Raw genomic sequence first — 12,556 nt, forward strand, 5'->3', positions numbered from 1 at the left:
TGCAAAAAAGGGGGTAAAAATATAATTTATGTTTCGTAAATTATGCTGAAATTGAATTTTTTTTTGTAATCAATTACGCATCGGGCTTCCGTTTAGTACATTTGTGTATTTTTTTAAATGATGGACGGGTATCCCTAGGGAAACATAATTCAACAAACAAATCGATTTTCAATTGCTAAAGTATTTTTCATAGAAGATGCAATACTGCTGATTGTGTAGTGCTATGGAAATATGATATTTTAATTGAATATTGCTATAGTTTACATGATGGAGGTCATAGTTATTAGGAATGATAATAATCCGGTAATGCCATTGATAAGATCATTCACTGATGATGCTCGTTTAGGTATGGTATGACTCAATTGTTGAGCTTGAAGCTTGGTGTAATCTCAAGAAGCACTGATGGTTAAACGATCAATAATCCTGATGAATTGTTGGATTCGGTTTAAATCCGACACCATATCAGCTTGATGCCAAATTTTGATCGATGTGATTCTGAATTGGAGCCAAATTCAGTTAAGCGTCATACCACCCTAATGCCGGTTTCTGCCTAAGTATGGTCCCAGTTCGGAATGACTCTGACTTGGTGCCAGATTCGGTTTAAATCAAAGCCTCGATAATCTGATGCTGGATTTTTGGACCGACTTGTGTTATTCGCGACTATTTTGAATTATCAATCAAAAATCTTATCATTATTAAGGTTAGTATGATAGAGATTCACGAGTCGCTATAGTTATCACAAGCTGATGCACTTCATTACTGCTTTAATGTGTCCTCATTGCTGCTCACTGCAAACTATATACCACTCAAGTCATCCTAAATTGCATTAAAATATACAAAATTGACAGATCTTCAATATAAATTACCATACAAAGTCTATGTACCTTAACTCTAAGTTAAAGATCCCATAACAATAGAGACGTAATTGCTCCCATTTAATGTTTACATTACATGAAAAATTTATTTGTACGAACTCGTATAAAAGCTTTATTTATATTGAGTGAATAATATTTTGTATGTACAGATGGAATATTACTAAGCATTCAAGCACATTTTGAGATAAGTGGACCTGGTTGAGTAAACAAATCATTCACAATTGCTAGTAATATTGCTCAATCAATTATTATAGTTAATAATAACGAGATTTGCAGTAATTTTTAAGTACTTTTATCGTGAAAAAAAATTGAGGAATTGAAACTAAATATTGTGCTTAATTTATAAACAATTAAATTACTTTAACGATCACTAAAATCTTAAAATATTTTCTTATTGCACACATTATTCTAATGTTTATACTGTGGCTTCTGCTTGATTGTTGTTAATACATGCCGAGGCGGTATTCAGGGGTCAACACCCGAATCACCTCCTCTCGCTCTTTTGAAAGAAACTCTTCAATTTGCAAGTATAAAAAGGGTAGGTGCAAGGTTAGGTATACCTTGGGGCAGGTAAAGTTAGGTGTAGACCTAAACCTTGGTGTAGGCAAGGTCAGGTGCAGGCGTATATCTTGGGTTCTTATACCTTGGGTAGGGACAAGGTAAGGTGCAGGCGCTTACCTTGGTCAGGAGAAGAAGTGCGTCTATACCGACAAACCGGCCCCATGACAATTCAATTACATTCACAATTCATTTTTTCCCCAGCATAAAAGCTTCCAAAATAATATCAACAAATTACTTTGGTATTACAAAAAACTCATCAAAATTTTTTATGTTTTCTTGAAATTTATATTTATTTAATCTTATAAACAAAAGGAACTCCATTATGTCAAAATTATTTCAAATAAAACATCTCATTTCACATTCATTAAATTGAAATGTTTAATTTACAGCAATATACGTGAATAACTTGTGTTTTAAACATGTTAAGTAGATTGACATTTATTTCACTTTACCTCCTCCATTCCCTCAATTTTTAATGAGTTTATAATGTAAGAATATCGAATTTCAAAAACCTACAACTTCCTTCACACTCTAAATTATGTATATATGCTCTTACAAAATGTTTTATTAGTAATTTAATGGAAATTTTCAATTTAAAAGCTTACTTTGGTTTTGAAGCTATCACGTCTAGAGTTATGTAAATTCATGTAGCTGTGCACTTACTCTTTGTGGTATTTTGATATGTAATTTGCTTAAAGACTTGTAATGTAATTCTAACACTTTCAAAAAGAAGCTCGAGCGCTTAAAGAAGGTTGATTAAGGATGTGTTATTCCCGAGCAGCAATATGCGACGAATCGTCACGGTGCCATCAGTGCAACTACACTTCTTACCATTCACACGATCACTAACAAGCACTATGTTTAGTCCGGGAACAGAGTCAAGATAAGGACAAAATTATCGGTCATTTCGATGCTGTGTACTAGCCGGGATGATCTTCATACTATAGAAATTTCTGCATATCCTTTAAATTTGAAGTATCTGTTAAATACCAAAGTTACTACGATCGTAATCGACACATATTGATCCAATTCCTTATTCTCATTAAAACAATCGAAAACTTCTGCGAACATACTGCATCAACCACCAAGAATGTATATTTAACCTACGGACATGAAGAAAAAACATCTAATCTCATCTTCATACTCACATGTATTAAAGGAAGCACTTTCGTAAAGTAATTAGAAATACCTTGGAGTATCAATATGCCATTAATATTTTCGTTCTTACACAAAAATCATGTAAAAAGAAAGTCGTTAAACGAGAAATCACTAAAACCAATTTCAGGCGTGCTATTTCCACGAGGAAAAATTCTTTTTCACGTCAGAAAAACAAATTGGAAAAGTTCCAACAATTTCTCATCATAAATGTTTTTTTGTTTGTTTGTTTCTCGATGTTGCGGATGCCATAAAGAGACAAGCATTTTGTGTATTCTATAAATTGGAAGATGAAAACCTAGAGAGTCTCTTTTGTTTTATGATTTGCAGAAAATGCAGTGTTGCTAATTCCAGATGAATGAGCTGGTCTGGATCATTGATTCACAACGAACATGGAACATGACGCAACAATGCTTCAACTAGACGACAGAATTAAGACTGATATAGGCAAACCTGTTAATGGAGACAATTTTGCATTTGAAAGCGGTATTCAGCTATAGAGCCAGTTTCAGCAACATCGGAGAAAGGCAATAGATCTCAATTGATTCGAATCCGAGTCTAAAATTCAAAAAATCACATCCACGACTGCTAACAGGTAAATTCATCAATCAGGCTTCATCTAACCCAGCAAGCATTGAATAACAACACTGAAAGGATGTTAAAAATAAAATATGAGGTATAATGTAATTTGTTCCTTTAATGGGTATAGAAATTAGCAGTTTTGTATGAATAATGGGCAGTTTGGAGTGGGAAATTAGGCAAAAGGTGCAAGTAGTTTTGAAAACTTTTACATCATTGCCGTTGGATTAATTTTCCATTTTTCATCCACATCAGAATTTCACATTAAATTAATTCCTAATTTACATAAAAAGAAGCAAAAATCTCCTCACTTAGTCATAGTATGGAATAGAGCACATAAATTACCCAAAAATTTAAGGATCATTAAATGTTGTTAAGTCGTTGAAAAATTGATTATCACATTTTATGTAAAACACCCGCCCGGAACATAAACAAATGTGCTAAAAAACAACAATTAAAAAGGCCGTCCCTTGTTGGATTTACTCATCATTTTTATCGTAAACAAGAAAGTCGCAGACTAAAAATTATGCGATGGGGAGAAATAAGTTATTTTAAACAATTCATCAACAACAGACAGTAAAGCAAGAAGAAAAAAGAAAACTGGGACAGGAATGAAAAATTCTGTCTAAAAAATTTCATTCAGCATAAATTCAATGGACATGATCCATAAATTTTCAAGCATTCTCGAGACGGAGGAAGTAAGAGGATGCAAATCTATGGTAAAGTTTTGTATTTCTGTATCAAATTTTTCGTAATTTTTCACTAGAGAATGTAAATTAATGTCCAGCAATTTACGACTTGAATGAACTCTCCCGAATAACCGAATGTACATGCACAAGTCTTTGCATAAAGATATTACGAGACGGGTAATTTGATACTCACACAAATTATGTACTTGCATAGACATGAGGGGGATGGTTACTTGATGAATATGACTTAATTATGTAGTTGGGAAGGAACCAGAGCTGGATGACTTAATATCATTCCATTACATGACTATCTAAGTCTACATATCCCACACTCTGTTATCGATCAATTGCAACAAGTTGTTCAAATCCCAAGGACAACACATCCATTAAGTTCCATCATAAACCTCAATTGTTTTATTCAGCTCATTCATCCATCCCCTATGCATAGACATGTTCGACGGAAGGAAAAAGTTTTTTTCATGAAATTGAGACAATTTATTTTTATTACACTTTAAAGGAATCACTTGATGCATGCAAATAGAATATTGAAGCTCACCAATATTTTTCCTTTTTTTTTGTCCTTTTAAAGCTATTGGCAAATATACTGTCTTATACCGAACGTTGCTGACCATTTTTCTTCCGCTGTTATTTTCTCATTCATAATTCATTTATTTCCATCATCAGCGGGGCTTGTTCATTAGTTGTGACTGTACACTACAATCCTTCTGTCCCAATGGTGGCGGAGAGAAAATTTTAGGGCCTTATACTTAGAACTAAGGGCCTTATACTTAGAACAAACGTAGAACTCAAGTACTAAATTTATAGTACAAAATATTTGAATTTTTAAAAACCGTTTTTAAATGAAATGAAAATATTAAATTAATGCTGTTTTTCCAATTGTAATAGTTGCAATCGAAATGGACACTGTATATATAGTCGTCACTGTCGTCAAATTCATAATAGAAATGAATTTGCTTTATAAAATAACTGAATTTATTTATCTTCAAAATAACGGTCAAAAATATTTTAAAATCAAAAATTTTAGATGTAAATTTGTAACAAGTTTCTTTTCAAAAAAATATTTTTTGTAACGTTGACTTCTCTATCCGCCACCATTGGCTTCTGTCATAGAACATTCGTAGAAATAGTGTTACAGTCCTTAATAGCCAAAGAGATTTCATTGTACAGAAATATCGCTACGGTACCTAAAAGCTGTTTCGACTCTTAATGCTGAACATCATTTATAAATGATCCGATAAATCATGTAGTAATTTTGTTAGGAATATCCACATCCTGTATCGTTGCTCGCAATGAATGTTTTTACATTGAAATGATAGAATTACGTGATTTATGACTTATGAGCATTTTAAATAAATTATTGTGCTGCTCAACTGTGAAAAATTTTGAGATGTCGATGAAGCTTGATGGAAGGGAATTAATTATACTGGATGACGATGCTTTGATTGATGCCCCAATCCAAGTTCACATACAGTTTGGAGTTGACCCACAATTCCTCTCCGTCCTACACTTGAATACGCCCCTGTCCAAATAAGGAGGTTTGACTTCAGTTCAGAGACAGTTTAGAGTTCCTCTGCCTCTCATCACCCGGAATTTACCTACATAACTTCTCCTGAATTTCTCAACAATTTACCTAACTTTGTTCCTTTTGTTCCCACATGGAAGTTTTATTCTTCCTTCACTTCCACAACCTTATTTCTTACAGCTTCCAAATATAGAACTTCCTTCACAATCTAATTAAATCTACTCATGAACGAAAATAAATTCATTCATTATTAAACTTTTTATACAACTTCTTCAGCATCTACTTGCTTTTATTCAAACAGTATGAATAATAACAAAACTCATTCGTCTGTATTTTGAGAATCTGTTTATGACAGTTCATTCATTAATCTATCAGAAAATCTTGAAAAAAAAATCCTCTTATCATCTAATGACTATGCAATCTCACCTGTTAACAATGAGCTTAACAATCTCAACATGCAATGAATGAAAGACAATGTTGCAAATGTTGTTGGCAACTTAATTAAGATGGATTACTCTTGTTGACTTGTTGATGAACATGGTGCAAACAGTTTTACACTTCAGTTTAGATGTAGAATCGAGCAAACAGTCATCATCATCAATAAAGTTTTTCTATTGTGTCAAATTTTTGAGATTCACAATGTGTTGTTGCGAGGAATGCTACATTTTAATGAAAAAGTTATTAATGTTGTTGGATATGAGATGTTCTCGAGAATGATGGGAATTTTTGAGGTCAAGAGGCTGAAACTTCTTTATTCTTAAGATGTCGACCTTTTTGAAGATTCTTCTATTGATTTTTTGTTTATAATTTGATATTTTGTTGCTTTTCTAAGGTTGTTGAGCTGAGAAAAAAATTCTAAATATTTTAAAAGGGTAAGCAACTAGGTCAAGCAAAAATAATCACAATTCAAATTCCATTTGACCGTTAAATATGTAATTTTTAAATTGTTGCTTGTTCTACTTCAGAAATACACAAAAGAAGTTATTATTGTTTATCAAACTCGATCAAAGTTCAACTCACTTACAATTTGAGTTCTTTAGTCCCACAAGAGTATTCAAATTTTCCATTCAATGCGCTTACAACATCTTATACCGCCATCCAATATATTTTCAATTTCTCTTTACCCACACAAAAAAGAACTAAAAAAAGTACTCAATGGAAAGAGGATACGAGAAAAAAACGTAAAATGACATCATCTTCCATTTGAATGACAAGAAAATTGAATTTTAGAATGCAATTTGTAAGGTAATCGATGGAGTATGAAACATGCCATTTTATGGATAGTTCATCGTTGGTGAATAAAATGATGTTGGAAGTTGAGTAGTATAAATAGCAATAATGATAAGGTATTATATTGCAAGATGCACTTGTGCTGTATATCGATACATCTGTGAATATTTTCTTCTTGATTATCTTTGTGCAGGACGAGACCTACTATTTTGAGAATAATAGGAGAGTAATTGAATTGAATTGAGATGAGGTTGACATTGTATGTATGGTCTGTTCCTGTCAATATGATATATCATTAGCTCTATAGTTCTTTGTTTAAAATTCATAATGGAACTTATTTACTTGTGATGTTTAGGGTGCTGTAGATGAAGAAATGCAGCTACGGAGATAGTATGTCATTACTTTATATATAAATAAGGTAATGGACAAAGGATATTGAGCACTTATGCAGTAAATTAGATTCATTTAAATCAGAAACTCTTTTGATCTGTCTACTAAGCCTAGCTTTGAGTGAATTCTTGAATGTGGAGAACTATCCCAAAGTGCTTCCTGCATATCAAACTCGAACAGCACAACGTGTTCACTGGGATATAACTACGTCGTCATATTGATAGCAAGACGTAATGCTACCCTTAAGACACCTTGACGGCTGATATCGATCCATTTTCACGGTGAATGCAGTACGCTGCATAGTGCCGATCATGTAAGATTCCCATTACATTTGTACAACATCCCAACGTCAATAACTCAAGTTTACTAGAACAATACATCGTCAGACGAATGAAAATGTCAACAAGCTGGTTGGAAAATCTTTTAACAAGTTGTTGAATATTGAGCTAAATATGGAACACAACATGAATAGAGGAATTCTCTATAGACTAACTTATGACAGCAATGAGAAATTTTCAATCAGCAATTTGTAATTTAAATATATAAATTTTGATTCTCAATTGGCATATCACGATAAGGAACAATGCAACGCTCGCATTCTACTGTAAAACCACAAAATCAGATAATTTTACAAGCTGTAAATATGCAATAAAAACGTGTTCATCATTTAATAAATATAATTGAATATTTTGTGGATATGGAAATTAATTGAGTTTTAATGTTCTGTGAATTGCAGTAATTGAGTTCATGAAGTATCACTGAACTCTGCTGTTAATGGAATTTGCTGGATCTTCTCAAAAATCAATAATAATTTAAATTTTTGTAACTCAAACAGTGAATTTGAACAAAAGAGCTGTCTTATTTGTGTATAATGCAACATCCAGTACGCTAGCCATATCAAATCTTCAATCCAGAAGTTCCAACCAATTGCCAAATTTCTATTGTTTCATATTTATTTCATCTAAAATGCAATAAGCTTTTTCCAATGTTTATCCTAGAAACCACTTAAAATTTCATCGTACTCTTTGTTTTACAACTTATTCCTATCAACAACTTGCTCATCTGCTATGTCTTATTCTCGGAAAAACTTCACCGAGCATGGATGAGCAGACAACAACTTAATATTTAATTCGAACATTGTACGAGCACAATTCGTAGATGTTTGTGGCAGCTTACGTGCTGTTTTGTGGATAAGCAAGTTGTCTTGTCGTGCCTTTGCATAATATTTCATCTATTGATATTTTTATTAGTTTATTTTTATCCGGAAATTCTATTTTTTGTTTATTTTAAGCCTGATGTCTTTCTCACTTCTATCGATTCCGATTATCGTGAAATAATATCAATTTTACTCACCAAAATTGCAAATAAAGTTTGTAAATATTCAAAGCGTGCTTCATTCATTTCGATTTTAAGTTTCAGAAACGTAATTTGAATTATTTTAGAAAAATATAGAATTAATATTAAGGATGTTGGCACTTACGATTTTTTTAATGCTGTGATGTCATTTAATTTAATTTAATTTAAATTTAATTTTTCCTCTCGCATCAAAGTTTTGGCGCTAAATTTTATCAAGTTCAAATTTTGAACTTTCATTTGAATTTTAATTTTCCGTTAAAATTTAAATTATCAATTTACGTTACCAAACTCAATTTATAACAAAATCTCATTCAAATTGTATTTTAACTTTATTAATTAACAAATATATTGCATAGATGTACATGTAACAGCACAAAAATTACCATTTCGAATGCAGTCATCTCTTCTCCACAGAATTTAATTAAATGCGAAAATTGCTCACAGCAAATTGCATTAATTTAAATGGAAAATAATTCAAGACAACAAAATTTTGAGTTTTCGGCATATAGCAATTACGTTAAAACACCCATCACAAAATTATGTCGCCTCTTCAAGGATTTATAGCGAAAATGTGTTTTGAAAATCATAAATCATTTAATTTATTTTTTTTTCTGCATTAATGACCTTAAATTTTTATAAATATTTACATTTCTCGCTATCTCTACGCGATTCAAAATTCTACTCAAGTTCCGGAGAACTTGCTAATGATCAAATAATGAGGTAATTTTATATCATGCAAGGTTTCCAATATCAAAACTCTTTCTCGTCGCGTCGTTCGTGTGTCTGTTAATCGCTTAGAATTTTTAAATGATTTATTTCCATATTAATATGTTTTGAGCTTTAATTGCTTGTTATTTCATTCATTTTTGATTTTGATTGATAATTTTGAAAGTTTGTGCTGATTAACGGTCATTTGAAATTCAAAATTTTAACAGTCATTTGAAATTCAAATTTTTCACAGCCATTTTTAAATTCGAATTCGCCTTAAAAAGTCAAATTCATAGTTTTATTCCCTTTGATTGTTTCCCAAATTAGCTAGGAAGTGAAAAACCTAGAAAACGTAAAAATTATAGTTTAAGTAAGTTTACGGGCATTATAAGGTAAGCCACAATAATTATAACACGCTTTTTTATCGAGTTAACATGATTTTGAACGAATTTTCCTCATTTCAGTGCATTTAATCAAATCTAACCTCCAAAAATTTTCGGCCCATTTAAAATTGAAGATTATTTAATTAACTAATCATGAACAAAACTGCAGAAACAACATTTGTACCGCTTGCATATTTTAAAAAGCTAACACACTGTCTTGCAAATCGTAGAAACACAAAAGTGAATGTAAGCAAGATCCAGGGAGTACGAGATTATCACTTTAAAACAATGCCATTAATAACAAATCGTAAGGTCCAAATTAAATTTCTTGCAAATCATCGTTTACGTAAGGAATTCAACGAAAATCAAAAGCAACAACGAGAAAAATTTTATAATAACAGCAGAGTTTTTACTGTTAAGAACAATGTGGCAATTAATGAAAAATTGAAACGCAAGACTAAGGAAGAAAGCTACATTAATTTATCTGACTCATATTTTAAGTCTGTTAAATTACCGGATATATTAATGTTCAAAGTTCCAGAAGTTCCACCAATCAAGAAACAAAAGATCCAGATATTGCCAAAAACAGTTAATGTAAGCAACTTTACATTATCATCATTGTTTTCTGGAGACTTTAATCCACCGCGGTACTCAACACCAGTCGAAAAAGATCAGAATAATAATACTTATCAACTGCCTCCATTAATTGCTGTTCCAACAAAGTACTCAACACCAATCGAACAAGAAAAAGATAATAAAGATGATCAAGGAATGGACAAGAAAGCTAAACAACAAAGAAATGACAAGATAGCTGATCAACAAGAAAAAGACAAGAAAGCTGATCAACAAGACAAAGACAAGAAAGCTGATCAACAAGTAAAAGATAAGAAAGAGCATCAACTACATCCATTAATTGTTGATCCAAACGATATTTTGGGACCTTACAATAATTCGCAGTTTTTGGAGGAAATGAAACAAGAAAGAGAAAGGAAGGAAAGAATAATGGCAGCAAGAGAAGTCGACAAATTGAAGGCATACAAAAATCTCATCGACAATGCTGCCTCCTATGTCGAATCAGTCTGTTTTGCAGAAATAACAGATTCAATTATGTCAATAGTCAATCGACTTTATGAAAAGCACGAAGAAGCAACACAAACACCACGACCATCATTAGTCTCGTCAAAAAGCTATTCTAACCTGGTAAGGGTTTTCTCACAAACACCACAGGACCCTCAAAAGACTTCATTGTGGCCAGTTCCAGTATTTTATGATCAACCAAATGAAGAGATAGTCAATGACTTTTCATATGACAATGACGACGATATTAATCCACTATTTGATAATCCCAATACCTTATTTTACTTTTTGAATGAAGATAATTCAATTAATATTGGAACTGATGACATTAAGTCTGATGAGTCACCGACTACATCGCAAACAAGCTTCTTTAATCAAACTTCAAATCCATCGTCAACTACATCCTTATCATCAAATCAATCCTCATTGATACCATATCCAATCTCAAATTGTGACGATGAGTTGGAGTTGTTCGAACAAAAGTTTTCAACATCATTGGAAATTAACTGGAAATTAGGCAATGATTGCAACACCAAAGATTCTGATATTTCGGCCATTTTCCGTTCACCACCAAAAACTAATAAGTTGGAGTCCAAGAGAAAATCAATAGATACAAACTGGGATACGGACCTAAATTTATCAGGTGAAATTTTTAATCCAGATATTTCGGATTTTTTCAGCTCACCACAAAAGACTAAGAATTCGGAGTCCAACGAAACATTTTCACGTATCATATCCCGTCCGAAGAGATACAATACAAGTAATTCTGATGTGCTTTCTGACAAAGATGATCAATTTACGGTGTGGTTTAGTGACAATAATAATAATAATTCCACACCTGACAAGGCATTCATGTATAACGATACACAAAGTCTTTTTGAAACTAAATATTCATTGTTCTAATTAACTATTTCATTTATTTTATTGCATTTCAACTGCATTACATTTTTTTTTAAAAATATTTTAATAAAGCTTCTTCGTAGCCTTCTTACCATCAATTGAACATACCAATTTAAAAGTGGTTACTGTTATTTGAGTTCAAAATTAACGATTGTCAAAATTTCAAAATTAACGGATTATTCATATTCAAATTTTAATCGTTTTCAAAAATTCAAACTAAACGGTTACAAAATAACCGGTTTATAGAAATTCAAAATTAACGGTTTTCAAAAATTCAAACCTAATGGTTTTCAAAAAGATTCAAATTTCAGAATAACGGTAAATTATGAACTGTAAATTTAATTAAATTAATTTACTTTTATTTTCATATGACTAATTCAAAACATCAATGGATATCTTTCATCATTCATATAAATGGATATTGTGGTTAATTTATACTAATGTAACATCCTTTTAAGTAAGATCTTCAAAAACCAAACAAGCCACATTTATTCATGCAAATATCAACCTCAAAATCTGATTCAGCATCTTTATTCCATTATGTCGATAAATTTTATTAAAAAACTTTACTTTTGATGTAAGGAGATGCTTGAGAAAATTCAATTATTACCTCAGATTCGATTAAACAAGGCAGCATAATGATCACGAAAATTTCATACAAATCCTCAACATTTCTAAAGGAAATTTGCTATGAACCTGCTGTAATTTTAAAAATTTTGCAAGCAGTCAGGCGAACATTTTATTTTGTGAAAATTTAACTTCTTTCTTATTTTAAGATTGAGAGGAATTCCAGAGTTGACTTGCTAGAAGTGCTGAAAATTTCAAAATCTAGAAGAAAAAATTTAAAATTCAAAAAACCGTTATTTTTTGACAAATAAAATTCAAATTCATTTTGACTGTTAATTGAGTTTTTTTGACAAAATCTCTTCCTACAGTTACTCTTATTCATCACAAAATCCAACATTAATCCAAATACCAACCCTGATTGTAACAAAATTAAACTGCACAAACATCATCTTGCTCACATTAATTAAACTTTAATTTCCTTTATGCATAAATCGATTAAAATAATCAACATCGTCATCACTTTTTTCTACAGCATATCCACCA

At 31.5% G+C, this 12,556-nt stretch overlaps 1 protein-coding gene across 1 annotated transcript; it reads left to right on the forward strand.

Annotated features, from left to right (window-relative positions):
• The first annotated feature begins 9,401 nt into the window (after positions 1 to 9,401).
• LOC139093285 (myb-like protein X) lies at positions 9,402 to 11,548 on the forward strand. Its single transcript, XM_070643966.1, has 2 exons — positions 9,402 to 9,478; positions 9,551 to 11,548. The coding sequence occupies exon 2, from the start codon at positions 9,623 to 9,625 to the stop codon at positions 11,447 to 11,449; it is 1,827 nt and encodes a 608-aa protein (XP_070500067.1). The 5' UTR covers positions 9,402 to 9,478; positions 9,551 to 9,622; the 3' UTR covers positions 11,450 to 11,548.
• Positions 11,549 to 12,556: the final 1,008 nt, after the last annotated feature.

The sequence above is a fragment of the Chironomus tepperi genome, unplaced genomic scaffold, assembly GCF_022539635.2.
Source record: "Chironomus tepperi strain 1889 unplaced genomic scaffold, CSIRO-AGI_Ctep_v1 contig_335, whole genome shotgun sequence".
In the NCBI taxonomy this organism is placed as follows: domain Eukaryota; kingdom Metazoa; phylum Arthropoda; class Insecta; order Diptera; family Chironomidae; genus Chironomus; species Chironomus tepperi.